The sequence below is a fragment of the Staurois parvus genome, unplaced genomic scaffold, assembly GCF_062004578.1.
Source record: "Staurois parvus isolate SC_StPar_1 unplaced genomic scaffold, SC_StPar_1.0 ptg000234l, whole genome shotgun sequence".
Classification (NCBI taxonomy): Eukaryota; Metazoa; Chordata; class Amphibia; order Anura; family Ranidae; genus Staurois; species Staurois parvus.
Window position 1 is genome coordinate 2350437 of NW_028318030.1, and position 16038 is coordinate 2366474.

At 43.0% G+C, this 16038-nt stretch overlaps 1 protein-coding gene across 2 annotated transcripts in view; it reads right to left on the reverse strand.

The window, feature by feature from the left end:
* Positions 1-5408: 5408 nt before the first annotated feature.
* ERCC6 (ERCC excision repair 6, chromatin remodeling factor) overlaps positions 5409-16038 on the reverse strand; it is a 147751-nt gene continuing 137121 nt past the window's right edge. For both annotated transcript variants that reach the window (XM_089680011.1, XM_089680012.1), the window contains exons 19-21: positions 14206-14401; positions 11809-11884; positions 5409-11232 (exon numbers count right to left, since the gene is read on the reverse strand). In XM_089680011.1, the coding sequence (XP_089536137.1) occupies positions 10819-11232; positions 11809-11884; positions 14206-14401 (686 nt within the window). In that variant the 3' untranslated portion in view covers positions 5409-10818. The remainder of the gene's footprint in view (positions 11233-11808; positions 11885-14205; positions 14402-16038) is intronic.

The window sequence follows — 16038 nt, forward strand, 5'->3', positions numbered from 1 at the left end:
TTCTGAGATTGTGGATTTGGGGTTTTCATGAGCTGTAAGCCATAATCATCACAATTATGACAAATCACGGCTTGAACTATCTTGCTTTGCATGTAATGAGTCTATCTCATATACAGTATTCGTTTCACCTTTTAAGTTGCATTACTGAAATAAATGAACTTTTGCACGATATTCACCTGTGTATATATATATTGTACATTCACATCAGTCCCTAACCCTCAAGGGGCGTACAATCTAAGGTTCCTAACTTACATTCATACATACACATACTAGGGCCAATTTAGACAGGATCCAATTAACCTACCAGCATGTCTTTGGAGTGACCCTATGTTCTAGCTCAGAGGTGCGCAGCCCTAGGTTGCGGATTTCTTTAGATAGTTTGCCAGTTATATGGTCAGAGGTCTGTTTCAGGGTTTTGTGTAGCATTTTGTTGAATTGTTTGAGAAAGTCAGGATAAGCAGAGTCAGATATAGGGGCAGAGAAAGGTGTCCCCAGGTCACTGTCTGACTCACCAGAGGGAACCATCTGCAGGGCTACATAGGAGAGCATGTGTGGCTGAGGCTGTGTTGTGAAGCTGGCGGCCATCTTGGATGAGGCCCCTGCCAGGGCTTCTTTGATGGGTTTCGCCTGGGGCTGATGCTTGGCAGCTTCCCGGACCATCACTATAGGTTCCGGGGGTGCCGCTTATGTAGCCGAGGCATTTGTGGAGTGAAGGCGGGCTGGGAGCGGTGTCCAGGAAGCTTCTTCTCAGATGGACATGTCTGGGCTGGAACTTCCATGCACCTCCCAAATTTTGTTTCTAAATGATCTGTGTGCTCTTCCACCAGTGCTATCTCTCTAACTTCCTGCGCTATTTTCCCCACTGCTGATGATACAGTATGTGTCAGATTCTGCAAAAGATTGTGTAACTTATTGTCCAAAACGTCTGCTGTAAGATATGGAACAGAGGAAGGAGAGGGAGCAGATTGATGTATTACCTCCACTGTCTGATCCAACCGATCATCTGGTTTCATCATCAGGGCAGCAGGATCACTTGAGGCTGGGGATGCGGCCCGTGACACATACCAATGCATATGGATAGGCCACAGCTGTTCAGCGGGCAACGGAGGGAACTTTTGCTTCCCAATTTTGCCCATCGGGATCTGCAGATGTCGCTTAGCTGAAGACTGAGGCTTCTCTGCTGAAAAAAAGATGCTGATGGCTGCGGAGGAGCTAGAGTAGAGAGCGGTGAAATGGATCTGGCCTAATGCGCGTCCACCTCCGTGCATGCGCCCCTCCTAACCATTATTTTTGATTAGGTAATTATACTATTTTGAATTGTTTATTTTTTATAAAAGCAGTGAAAAATGGTAAGTAAATATAATAGGTGATAATAAATAATACATATATATTTTTGCCCATTATTGCTTATTTCATCTTCAAATTAGTGCAAATAAAGAATTCAGAATATCAGTTGATTTATGAAAATTAGTAGGGAATCTTCTTAATTTCAGATCCTCGTCTGTTTTTATAAATTACATTCTGATTATATTCTCAGAGGTAAAGTTCTGACACTTCCCTCATTCAACCCCACTACTATAGATGAGGTTGCTAAACATTTTTTTTTTTAACACCCACCTAACCACCTCCCCCTGGACCCTGATACTGACAAATGCTAAGTTCACCCTCTGGCTCTATCCTACACTCTCTAGCTCACATCTTCAATCTCTCCCTCTCTTCTAGCATCATCCTTAGCTCTCTAAAATATGCACTAATCACCCCCATACTTAAAAAGTCAAATCTTAACCTATGCCCCATCTCCTTACTCCCCTTTTCTGCCAAACTCCTTGAACACCTGGTCTGCAACCACCTGAGCAACCATCTCACTGATAACAACCTTCTTGATCCCCCTTTAGTCTGTGAATTTAAGGAGAGCAGTTTCCATGGAGTGTTGAGGGTGCAATCCAAACACTCTACTAATGGCTATAACCAATGGACACTATTCTGTACTCCTACTCTTGGACCTCTCTGTTGTCTTTGACACAATGGACCACTTGCTCCTCAAAAAAAAAAAAAAAAAACTCTTCTCCTTTGGTCTTCATGACTGGACTCTTTGCTGGTTCTTATCCTACCTATCCCACTGCACCTTCAGCGTCACTTACAAGTCTGCTTCCTCCCTCCGATCCATTATGCTGCCCAATCCGCAGATCCGATCCATCCTGCGGGGATCATTGGCTTTCTTTACAACTTACCTTTTCGTGGAGCGGGTCCAGTGTCACCCCTTATAGGTTGCAGGATGGTTCGGATCTGTGGATTCAGCATATTGAATCGGAGTCCGATCCATTATGCTCCCCAATCCGCAGATCTGATCCATCCTGCACTCTCTCTGATCACAACCTAATCACCATTCTCTGTCTCCTTGTCCTCAAACACCTATCCCTCCAAACGGCAAACAATCACCAGCAGAAACCTCCGTAACTTGAACCCTGCTCCCTTCCACTCTGCAGCTGACCAACTGTACGACAGTATCCATCCCCTGTCCTGCCCTGGCCACTACTGTCTACAACAATTTGCTGTCAGCCGCTCTAGACTCGCTTGCACCTCCAACAACACAAAGCATTAGGCCCCTACCGCTACAACCCTGGCAGACTGACCACACCAAAAATCTCAAATGTCGTAGTCGTGCGCTGGAGCGACTATGGCGTAAAACCAAAACCCAACAAGCATTCACCCGATATAAATCTGCCTTCCTAACATACACTTCCTCCCTTCATGCTGCCAAACAAGCCTACTTTGTTGCCCTCATTATTACCTTCTCCTCCAGTCCTCGTCGGCTCTTCTCTACTTTTAACTCTCTACTTTCTCCGCCCCCACCTCCACCCAGTACCTCACTCACCGCCCATGAGATTGCTAACCACTTCAAAAATAAGATTGATGCAATTCGTAGGGACATCGCCACTGCTCAGACTTCCACCCCAACTAGCATTCCTCACACTAAAACCCCCTCAACACTTCGCTCCTTCGACCTCGCTACTACTGAAGAGGTCACTAAGGTCTTCTCAGAAGCCTGCCTCACCACCTGCCCCCTCACAACTCCTACGGTCGCCCTCTTCTTCCATCCTACGCTCCCTCACTCACATCTTCAATCTTTCCCTATCTACTGGCACCTTCCCCTCCCCTCTAAAGCACGCGCACATCACTCCCATACTTAAAAAAACCCTCCCTGGACCCCTCCGACCTGAACTTAAGACCCATCTCCCTGCTGCCATTTACCTCTAAATTCCGAGAGCGCTTAGTCTATAATCGCCTGAGCTCCCACTTCACTGACAACAACATTCTCGATCCTCTACAGTCTGACTTCCCCTACACTCCACTGAAACTGCCCTACTCAAACTCACCAACGACCTACTAACCGTCAAAACCAAAGGCCACTATACAACACTCCTACTCCTCGACCTCTCTGCGGCTTTTGACACAGTTGACCACCCTCTCCTCCTCAAAAAACTACACTCTCTTGGCCTCAGAGACTCTGCTCTCTCCTGACTCTCCTCCTATCTATCACAGCGCTCCTTCAGTGTTACCTATAACGCTGCCACCTCCTCTTCACTCCCTCTCTCTGTTGGGGTCCCTCAAGGCTCTGTCCTCGGACCCCTTCTCTTCTCCATCTACACCTCCTACCTTGGCCAATTGATAAATTCCCATGGCTTCAATTACCATCTCTATGCTGATGACATACAAATCTATCTCTCTACCGCTCCCCTCACCCCTTCAGTCTCCACTCGTATCACAAGCCTACTAAGTGACATATCGGCATGGATATCACTCCACTTCCTCGAACTCAATCTTTCCAAAACTGAGTTCCTAGTATTCCCCCCAGCCTGCACCCCCCCCGACTTCTCCATCAAGATCAACAACACTATCATCAGTCCCACCCCTCAAGCCAGGGTACTAGGTGTCATCCTAGACTCCAATCTGTCCTTTCAGCCCCAGGTCCAATCGCTGACAAACTCATGTATACTTCACCTCCGCAACATCTCAAAAATACGACGGTTCCTAACCTCGGAAACCACTAAGCAACTCAATCACTCCCTTATTATATCACGCCTCGACTACTGTAACTCCCTCCTCATTGGCCTACCTCATCGCAGGCTATCCCCACTTCATTCATGAATGCTGCTGCCAGACTCATCCACCTTACTAACCGTTCTGTATCTGCCACCCCTCTCTGCCAAACCCTCCACCGGCTTCCAATTGCCCAACAGGATAAAATTAAAAACACCGATGTATAAAGCCATTCATAACACTGCCCCAAATAACATCACCGATCTTGTCTCCAAATATCACCCAAACTGTACTCTCTGCTCCTCACAAGACCTCCTACTCTCTAGCTCCCTTGTCTCCTCCTCCCATGCTTACTCCAGGGCTTCCCCCATCCTCTGGAACTCCCTACCCCAATCTATCAGAATATCGCCTACTCTGCTCACTTTTAGGCGCACTCTGAAAACCTATCTCTTCAGGAAAGCCTACTCCGCCCTCAGCTAACACTGGAATCCTCTACTCTTCCAACCACTCCATCCCCCACAGTTATTACCTTTTGTACCACTATCCCCTCCCTCCTAGATTGTAAGCTCCAAGGAACAGGGCCCTCGATTCCCTCTTGTATTGTTACTGTACTGTCTCCCACCATAATGTAAAGAGTTGAGCAAACTGTCGGCGCTATATAAATCCTGTATAATAATAAAAAAATAATAATATACGGGGTGACACCGGACCAGCTCCACGAAAAAAATAAGTTGTAAAGAAAGCCGACGATCCCCGCAGCATGGATTGGATCCATGCTGCGGGGATCGTCGGCTTGCATTAAAACGTACCTTTTCATGGAGCGGATCCGGTGTCACCCTGTGCAGGCCACACCCCCTGCACCTGCCTCGGGACGCCACTGAATACAAGCTCACACTCAGACTCTTCTAAAGTTATTTTGAAATCATCCTTGCACCCTGAGCCATCTTTGGTATCCTAAAAAGGCTGCAAGGTCCCCAATGGTGCTCCCACTAATGCTGCGCAAGGGGTCATCTTTACCTGAAAATAAAAAATAGTATCTGCATGTTCAGACGCGCAAGACACCTTCATCATGAATGCTCGCTGTGCTGATCCACCCCTTTTGAACACCACGTTTGTGGTGTGTTGTTACATACAATGCTACAAGCATGTACTGCTAGCACCAGTTCCTGCTGCAAAGCTAGAAGGCCCACATTTTCATCCCTCTTAAGTGTGTGCCCTGCAGGGCCTTCAGGAACCCGACACCTCCACAAGGGCATTACTGCCCTGACCTAGTTACTTATACAAAATTGTTAGTCCCCATTCTAGAGTTTTTGGTATTTCTCCTCCCCTTATGTACAAATTGTACAAAAATAAATAGAGCATACACATTTTTAAAGAAAAAAAAAATCTTTATTAGTTTCCCCATTTTATCCCCCAAATCCATTGAAATCCACTCATTTTTACAATTGTTCTTGTCTTATTTTTCAGTAAAAAAACTAGTGTTTTCAGCGGTTCCCCCCTGGTGGCTCCTACTGCTCCCGACAAACTTTTACATTTCTTTCTCCCCTGGTGAAATCTAATCTTGCCAGAGGAGCTAATTCGCCCAGAAATGCATTGCCTGCTCCCGAGTCTCCACATACCATGAAAGAGTCCATGTGCTGCCTGAAGTCTCTCTGCTGCAGCTGCTTCAGTCTTTGCCTTTACATCTGCCGGCTGCCTATCATCCTCCAGTCTCTGCTAACTCTACAGCATGGACCTTTGTTCATCAATCCACTGATGTAGAGCTGCTTTTCCACAAGCTGACATGCTGCTTCATCTTCTCCCTCTGATGTAAGTGGATGCTGTTTTTATTCTCAATAAATGGAATGTTTTTACTGACATCGCCCTCACTCTATTTCTTTTCTACTGCCCTGGACCTGTAAAGCACCTTGCCAGAGAGGACACAGATCCAGCACTGACAAGCAACAATACAGGCCATCCCTGCGCTCTTGTATGAGGGTACAGTATTCTCTTGGCCATTTTATATCTCTAGACAACCTGGTCAGTGGTTCTTAGTTCTGGAATGTTGATGGGAAGTCTGCACTCTCTCGATGACCAAGTTCCTTGGACCGTCTTTGTCCATCTCCAGCCCGACGGGCTGGCATTTTTCATGAGAACTCTCCAGTATAATTGGAGAAAGACTTTCACTATTTTAGCTCCAGGCTGGTCAGCCACCAGGCCAGCAATATACTGGCCTTGGGAGAGAGTTTCATGGCCCTATCCAGAGAAAGAAGGTCCGTGTTCCTACAGTCAGTACCATTGAGCTGCAGAGGTCTGGAATGAAACTGGGCAAGCATCTCCCGCCTGAAGGAAGCCGCCACCACCAGGCCAAGTAGTCTCATGCAAAAGCAGATGAATGGAAGCTTCTTGGAAGGAAAGGTCCAAACATGAGCTTTAAGAGTCAATAACCTTTGCCAAGGAAGAAACAGTTAGGCTTGGGCCATGTTCAGGACAAGGCCCAGGTACTCCAAGTGATGGGTCAGATCCAATGCAAACTTCTGGGAGATGAGGATCCATCCAAAGTTCTAAAGTGTAGACACTGTCTGCCTGAACTTTGCAGAGAGGGCCTGGGCCTGTCAAGATAAGATTTTGCAGATAACCCCCAATGTGGATTCTCTGAAAGAGCAGCAGTGCAAGAGCCAAGGCCTGAACCCTGGTGACAACCTAGGAACCCATGGAGAGGCCAAAGGGGAAAAACTCTAAATTGGAAGTACTGCACATCTACCACAAAGTGCAGATACCGCTGATGCGGAGGAATATGGGAACAAGTAAATGTGCATCATTGGATGTCTACTAATGATAAAAACTGATCTTGGTTCATCAATGCAATCATGGACTGGGCTGGTTCAATCTGGACTTTTTGGACCCGCAGGAAGATGTTGAGAATCTTCAAATCTAGAACATGTGAAAATCCCTTTTGGGTTTTTGAACACAAAAAGGTTGTGAGAAAAACATTGAAACGCTTCCTCCGAGAGTGCTGGAAAAATCACTACTGAAGAGTTAAACTGTGCGAAGATCCAGCAATCTCAGAAGAGAAGCAAGCAGATACGAGGGCACGAAGCAGGGAGAAGGTATGAACCAAAACTCCTGTACCCATGGTAAATCATGTTCAGAGCACCAGAATTTGAAATGCTCTGAGTTCAGGCAGCAGCAAAGACCAAAAGACATCCCCCCACTTAAAGTAGGGACACCATGTGAGGTTGGATTGGCACCAGACTTGGCTGGCTTAGACATCATGGACTTGGCCTTGGAATCAGAGGTCTGGAAGGATGAAATCCAGAACTGTTGATATTGCCCCAGGCATCTCGGTTTCACTCTTACTAGTTAAAGAGTGCTTCCCACTCTGTGACTTCATTGATCAAAGGTGTCTCAGGACTCTCTGAAGAGTTGTTCCTCATCAAATGAAATATTTTCCAAATGTTTCTTATAGACCTCCTCTATAGATGAGCTCCACAGGACAAGGATCCTGTGCATCTGGATCTACTTAAGAGCCAGGCAAGAATTCTCGCTTAGAGTCCTCCACACCATCTACATAGTGCATTTCTTCACTGCTTCAAATTATTGCGGCACCATAGGATGCGTCAGGATTGGAAGCAAGATGTACCTAATAAAGTGGCCGGTGAGTGTATATCTTTGTGATACAAGGAGATCAGAAAACTTCCAACCCACCTATCCTTGGAAACCAGATCCAGCTAGCACAGCAGTCAAAAAAACTACAAGGTACTACATGTAAAGTTGTTCCTGATAGTCTTAGGAAACACAAAGAACTGAGGTTGTCTGGCAGCTGATTTGATTGTAAGCCTTGCGTTCCCTGTTGGGTGGAGAAACACTCATGCTATCCTGGAAAATTATTAGGGAAAAGGGGATTTTTGGAAGCAGTTAATTGGAAGACACAGCAGTCTTCTGGAGTAATGGCCTTACTTCTAGCTAGTTAGACAGAAAGCTAAAACAGAAAGGAAAACCACTACACCCCTTGCACAGACGTTTTAGGAAAAACTCTTTAAACATTTCCATTCTATAGGTCCAGGCAAGGTTGTGTCACATGGCCTCCTGAAAACCTTGTGGCTGAGGACATGAAAGCAAAACGGTATACCTTAACCAGAGAAGTGCAATTGATATCGCCCAACACCCAGGTCATGTGGTTTGGGTGCCGGGCAGGCAGTTTTTTTTCTTATTCTTAAGATAGCGCTGCTGCAGGCAAGCAGCAGGGCTTACATGTCAGGCGGAAGCATTTGGGTGGCTGTGCTGCCGCCGGATTGCTTCCATACACTGTGCTAAAGTACCAGCCCTGCCCCCCGACCCCATTATGGACCTTGGGCTCCTCTTGCCCATCTGTAGGCCTGGGACCGGTGTAGCGGGGACCAGACTGGTAGAGGGGAGGGAGGAGAGCGGACACACATCCGCTCTCCTTCCCTTCTTGTCCTGACCTGTGACGCCACTTCCGGGGTCCCCAATGACAGATTTCCCAGCAATCAAAAGGCGGGAAAAGAATGTAATGCAGTGCGATCTGCATTGCATTACATTCAGTGGAGCACAGGAGAGACATGCAAGGTCTTTTAGACCTGGATATCTCAAAGAGAAGAAAAAATCATCAGATAGGGGACTTTTAAAAAAATAGTACAAAAAGTTTTTTTAAATGTAAAAAATTAAAGTTACACCCAAGCACATAACCCTCACCACTCCCACATATACGCACAAATGTAAACTCACATGCTAGGGCGCCTATGTGTGAAAACATCAATTGCAATACACATTACATATTGCCACGCATTCTAGAATGATAGAAATAATCCTAGCACCAGACCTCCATCGTAACATTAAACTAAGGACCTATAGGGGGCTTTAAAAATGTTGCCTATAGAAAATATAGGGTACTAAAATTTGTTGCCATTTAAGGAGCGCACGCAAATTTAAGGTTTGACATGCTGGGTATCTATTTACTCGATGCAACCTTATCTTTTATATCTTCCATAAAATTGTGTAATTTATTGCCGTTTGTGCCCCAAATTGAAATTCTGCATTTCCTAGACCTTTGCGGTAATATCATGTGACATAAAAAATTGGAACAACCACTTTTTTATTTTCTATGGCAGGGGTGTCAAACTTGTGACCCTCCAGCTGTGGCAAAACTACAATCCCATCATGCCTCTGCCTTTGGGAGTTATGGTTGGAACCGTCAATCTTGCAATGCCTCATGGGACTTGTAGTTTGGCAACAGATGGAGGGCAGCCAGTTTGACACCCTTGCTCTAGGGCATCTGCTTTCAGAAAATATATAATGTTTTCTGGGGTTTATGTAATCTTCAGGTCTAAAGTGATTTTTTTTATGCAAAAAGGGCTCTAGCAGCAAAAGGGATAAAGGATAAGTTCACCTTTGGGAAAGTTTCACCTGCTTTTAGGATGGAACATGTAACATGTTGCCACTCCTGCAGTGGCTGGAGTATCCTAGCCCTCTGTGTGACAGCAGAATGAGAAGTTCCCCCGCACCCGCTGTCACTTTTTTAAAAGAGCGTGGTTGTGCAGGGTTCCATCCACATGGCTGCGTCATCCATTCACAGAGTTCTGTGAATGAATCAACTACAAGTATTAACAGCCTTTGCGGATGTCGGCTTGTAGTTCTCAATGAACTACCACGGTGCTGTTAAGCTCTCTGGTAGTTCATTGATTCTTCTTGAAAGTGTGAAACTGCCTGCTCATACAATGTATGATGTATGATGTACAGGCAGAAAGATTACACTGACAGTCTGCTGGAACCTTGCATTGAACCAGCGATATTTCAAGCATTCACATTCACACTCAAGCATAAATCATTTTTGTTTTTAGCCAATTTAATGCAGTAGGCACAGAAGACCAGTTCTCACAGGCTAAAAACCATAAAAGTGTAAAAATGTTTGATTTGCACGTTTACAGGCGTATTTAATTTTAGGTGGCCAAAAACGTCTTATTTTTTTTTTCAAAGTAGCTGGGTAGCTTGTGAAGCGCCAGGCATCATGTGATGAGCACATGACTGTTTATATGTGAATGGCCACTATTTAAACACGTTTGCTTGTTTACCTTTGTAGATTTGAGGTTCAAACTACAAAATGCTCAGGTGTGAATGAGGCCTTAGTGGAATACTCCTAGGAAATTACCTGGTGAATGCAGTGGCTGACTGTGGCTCTGGAAGCAGCAGAAGTTCTTCCAAAAAGCTGAGAGACATCTTACTTCCTAGGACACAATGTTAAACCAAGCTTTGTGCAGAAGGGATATAGAGACAGAAAGTATACCTTTTTTGTTTTAGCTCAGTGTCCAATCTGCCAAAGGCAGTGCCTATATCCCAAAGGTTTGCTGTGTCCCCAATGAAGAACAAATTAAAGAAACGTTTTATAATAAACAATTTTAAATCCACTAGCAGCAAGGTAGATCAGTTAACTGCTACCATACATAAACCCTGTACATTGCCTCATGTGCCCTGTTCCATAACCAATTAGAAAAAAAAAATTTATCACAGGCACTTGACCAGACACCATTAGGTCTGCGTGCTCAACACTTCATAGCGAATGTTGATAGGTATACATAGATTGAACAGAACAGAGAAGTATTTTGACATTGTGTAATAAAAAACTGAGAAAATACTGCAGCTCTGGTCTGTTTAGATAAAGCACCAACTTGATATCTGCCCTTATGGCTATACAAAGATCATTTTTCTGCATCTGTGCTAAGTGTGCAGTAATCTCAATATCAGCTGTACATTTAAAATGACCAGTTTAACAAGCAATGCTCAGCGGAATTCAGGTTTTAGTCTCCAGACTCCAGAGCCATCACTATTCCGATGAAAAGTACATAGCCTACGCAAAAGTTCCCGAAAGACACAGGACTGCGAGGGAGAAAGTTTGCTCTCAAACTCATTAAGTACTTCTTGTGTGCTGGCTTCACCTTCACCCTGAGCATGAAATGCTATGAAGTTTCTCATGTCTGCGAGAAGCTCATCATGCTCTGTAGGATCTGCCGTTGGAGCTCCTGTTTCATTGTCTTCTCTCGAAGGAAGCAAAAGATGATTTCTTTCCTTCATACGAGCAAGTAAAGAAGAAGAGGACAATGCAGAACTAGTGGATTCTTTGGACTTGGTATCTCCATTAAAATGAGATGAAGTAGCAGTCCTAATCACATTTTGCTGCTTAGTAATCTTGGAGTCCTGGAATTACAAACAAAATTGTTAATTTATCTAAAATATTGAATTTTAAAATTCTAAATATGATTTTGTTGATCTCACTAGAAAAAGAATACAGATTTAACAGGAGCTGTGTTTTGTAAGATTGAGGAACCCAGACAGAATTGACCAGATCATAAATAAAAACATGTGCTTGATCTACAAATCGTTACTTTTCCTATTATAAGCTGTATGTACAATTTGGGGGGGTTAAAGGTCTTATTTTCTACGTATTGTAATAGCTGTTTAAAGCAGAACTCCATTACACTCCAGTCACCCAAGATGACTTTCCCAGGGACACCAACATGCCAGAAACAAGGCCATTTTGGAACATGGGTGCATTATGAATTACATCAATGTCTGCATAAAACTAGGAAGGTTTGCTGTTCATATCATGTATATCACAACTTGAAAAAAAAAAATAGAAACTCTTATACCAGAAGCAACATAAAACACCCGTACAGAGTGGTATGAGAAGCAAACCATCAAAGTCCATCAACACAGGCCTAGATAGTATTGTGTTATAGAAGGCATTGACATGTTTTTTTTAAGTTTTGTTACCTTGCATTTGTCTTGAGAGATCTTGCTTTCTGAAACAGCAGGTCGAAGCAACAGTGGGTTCTTTTTCTGCCCGAACCTTTTACAAAAACAAAAACAAAAAAAACAAACAAAAAAAAAACCCTAAATACTGTATAATAAAACAGGAAACTCAATTTGAGTAAGTCAAATGCATCATAAAATGTTGCCTTGCAACATAACACATGCTTTGCTGACTGCATAAAGAAACCATGTGCAGATCTGAGGATGAATACATGCACCTTGCCAAGTTTTTAACATAAAAAAAGCTCCGCCCTCAACCTTATCTTCTTGATTACAAAATATAGGCTGCTGTAAGTTAACAAATGCAGTTAATGTGTATCTATCAAACGAAAGCAGCAGTAGCCATTCCTCACAAACATGTTAGAAGAACATTGGTACAAAGTTTCCAAAGCACTATACCTGGGCATGGACAGTATAAACTTAAACAAATTCTAACTTAACTCCATAGTATATGAAAAAGTTACTTCCGTTTTGTAGCAGAATTAGTTTTGTTTTTAATTTAGAAATGGAAAATAACTATTGTCTTTTGAATCCTTGCCTTTTCAAACTAGAATAGATGTTAAATCAAAGGGCTCCACCTATAGGCCATTTCAAGAATGTGCAATCCAGATCACATCAAACTATTTTTCCAAGCGTTTGGTACTTTATTTATTTTTTTTTTTTGGGGGGGGGGGAGATATAAGATATCAAAAATATAGGGAAGTGCCTACAAAAAAAAAATCAACGACAAGGTCAGTGACACATTGGCACATTTTTCTTTTCAACTTGAAAACTATGCTTAAAATAATAAAAATAAATCTGTATGTAATATATAGGCAATGTTAACAGAGGACAAAGTAGAAATGAACAAAAGTCAACGAAGGTTATTACCACATACCCTTCATGGTTATTACATTAGCTAATAATAGATCACAAAACATTCACACGCAAGTTTATACACAAAATGTCAGTTATAGTTTCTGTGATTGTACATAACTAGTTATTCTGCTACTCAAGTAAGTTAAAGCGGAGCTCCACACAAAAGAGCAAGGCTCCGTCCGCCTCTTCCAGTTAAGGTTTGACACCTTTAGGGAGCAGGGTGGGGAGAGGGGGTACCTGCTGCCACTTCCGCTGCGAGCACCTAGGCGATCAGATGAAGTTTTGTCCCCCACCCGCCTCATCGTAGTCTTCTGGGACACGTGATAGGTCCCAGAAGACTACGGGACCATTCACAAAGTTCAGCGTTATTCGCACATGCGCAGTGGGAACCCAGCTGAGATGCTGCAAGTTGTCACAGCCGGGTCCCCACATTGAAGATGCTAGCGCCGAGGAGAAAGGACTGTCGTTGAACCCGGCCAGTGTGAGGAGACAGCGGGATCGAGGGACAGGTGAGTGTCCATTTTTTAAAAGTCAGAAGATACAGTTTGTGTAGCTGAATTTTTTTTTTTTTTTATTAATCCTTACTGGACCTCCACTTTAAAGTCTATAATTGTTTTTTTTATTCTTTTTTTGGTTTCACTGTAATGAAGTAAAACAGCTACACAATGGTCAACAATTTCAGCACTGAAAAAGCTTCAAGAATGCTAGATAAATGCCCATGGAAGTGTTGCTTTTCTAGTGGGAAATGCTTAAAAGGGGAAGTGTAGAGGAAAGTATCTAGTTTGAGGTGTGGTTAGGTTGTGGTGTGATAGCAGGTATTTTTGTGAATTCTCTTCAAGATGGATTCATATAGTTTGATTTCTTTGGCACTTGGCTGGATCAAGCTCAACTTCGCTTTCACAAAAAAACCTTTGTCACTGGCAATAATGCTCAATGCCTCTGCTCCTACTTGGTACTGGCAATATTGCTGGCTGGCTTGATGCTTTTTCCTGCACAGAGGCAAATGGTTTTGACACAAGGCTGCTCTGTACAAACAGGAAATGATTGAAACTGTTCTTCCTAGTTTTCTATTTCCCAGTGCACTGTGGAACACAGGAACCTCCACTATCTCTCCCCCAGTGCCCAGCTAAATTTGGATGCATTTACTTAGCATTTTTACATCCTCAATCACCCTTCAACGCCTGCTATGAGTATTACAACGATAATGCACAGTGGTGTTCACACAGAAGCAGTAGCATTGTGTTCTGTCATAACCAGCATGATGCTTTCATGAGGCATCATTCTTCTTAGCTGCTTCCATTGATTTCAATGGTAATGCTCTCTAACCACACCTTAACCGCAGTAGGCTGACGTTAGAATCTTATTCTCAAAATATATATGTTCATTTTTTCAATAAAATAATTCCCAATAAAGGGTTGCCAATGCATCTAGCATAATATACTGCTTTAATTTTTCTGCAGTTTAAAGGAAAGGTACTGTTCAGTTCACAATAATTCTCACCTAGTTTTGGGAGGGACACCACCACTTGTCCCTGTCCATGTTGGAATTCCACAGGAGGCTGCATTACAACGTTGACGGGAAAATTTTAGGGCACGTAGTGCTTCTTGAGCCACTCTACTTGCTTCTTGTTCAACAAGCACATAGTCAGCACTTGAGGCATCCATAATAACATCATGCTTCATGACACTATGAACACCTGTGGGAAAATAATTGTATAGAGGGTAAAGTGGATCTAAACTAAGAAAGTGAATATTTGTTATCTAAAAGAGAATATCTAGATATGGTATTTATGCCTAAGCAGTATCCTGAAACATGTACCTTTTATCACCTGAAAAATAGCACTGAACTTCCTGTGCCTAAGAAACCCTGTGGACTTCAAGACTTGAAGTTCAATGATCTCCATTCTTCTACTTCATTAATTCTGTGGATGTTTGACTTATGCCCCCCCCACACACACACACCAGTCATCAGGAAGGTAGCTTTGACACAAGGAAGCAAAATCATACCTCTACCAAATTGGCTGCCTTCACAGAGGCACCATGAAGAATATGGCACATAAGTAGTGGGAAATAGGGACGGCTGTAGAATATTGACCATACCAGCTACCGGTCTTTTGTCTACGTTGGGCACAGCTTCCACAATTCAGATCCTCTTGAAGAGCATGCAAACATACAAACTATAGGAATTTAGCCCATCTGCAGTTGAAGGGTTCAGTATTGTTTCTCCACTGTATGATTAAACAAGCAGTTATACCAATAAAGATTGGTTCTGCCTTTTTCTAGATCAATAATATTAGGACTATAGGAATATATTGCACTTTTGGCTTTTATTTTTTTTTTATAACTTTGTGTTACTCTGTCAGAATGCAAATATTTTACAGCAGTAATACTGTATATGTGAAAATATTAGCTTAGTACACACATTGTTGCAATTGCACCCTCAGGTAACTATTACAGATCAATGTACTCAAGGACAAACAGACTTAAAGCGGAGCTCCACACAAAAGAGGAAGTTCCGCTTTAAGGATCAGAAGTGGAAGTTATCCTCCCTCCCTGTAGTCTTCTGGGACACGTGACAGGTCCCAGAAAGATTACAGACCATTCAGAAAGAGGAACATTGCTCACACATGCGCTGGGGGAGAGAGAACGGCTGGTGAAACAAGAATCGAGGGACAGGTAACTGTATTTTAAAAAGTCAGCAGCTAGTTTTTGTAGCTGCTAACTTTTATTTATTTATGTTTTATATTGTGGCTGGAGCTCTGCTTTAAGAACCGTTTCTTCGTCAAACTTAAAAACACTCAAATTCTCACTTCCCCAATTACCAACCTGCACTGCCTATACTACTTAATCTTTTAGAATTGTACAGATCTTACATATATCTTTGCATATATGAATAATAACCAGGTGTAAGACTAAAACGTGATTATTTTATTGTTGCCTCGAGTCACACATTATTTTATATATTATATATATACAGTGGGGATCAAAAGTTTGGGCACCCCAGCTAAAAATTTGTATTAATGTGCATAAAGAAGCCAAGGAAAGATGGAAAAATCTCCAAAAGGCATCAAATTACAGATTAGACATTCTTATAATATGTCAACAAAAGTTAGATTTTATTTCCATCATTTACACTTTCAAAATAACAGAAAACAAAAAAATGGCGTCTGCAAAAGTTTGGGCACCCTGCAGAATTTATAGCATGCACTGCCCCCTTTGTAAAGCTGAGACCTGCTAGTGTCATGGATTGTTCTCAATCATCGTCTGGGAAGACCAGGTGATGTCAAGCTCAAAGGTTTTAAATGCCCAGACTCATCTGACCTTGCCTCAACAA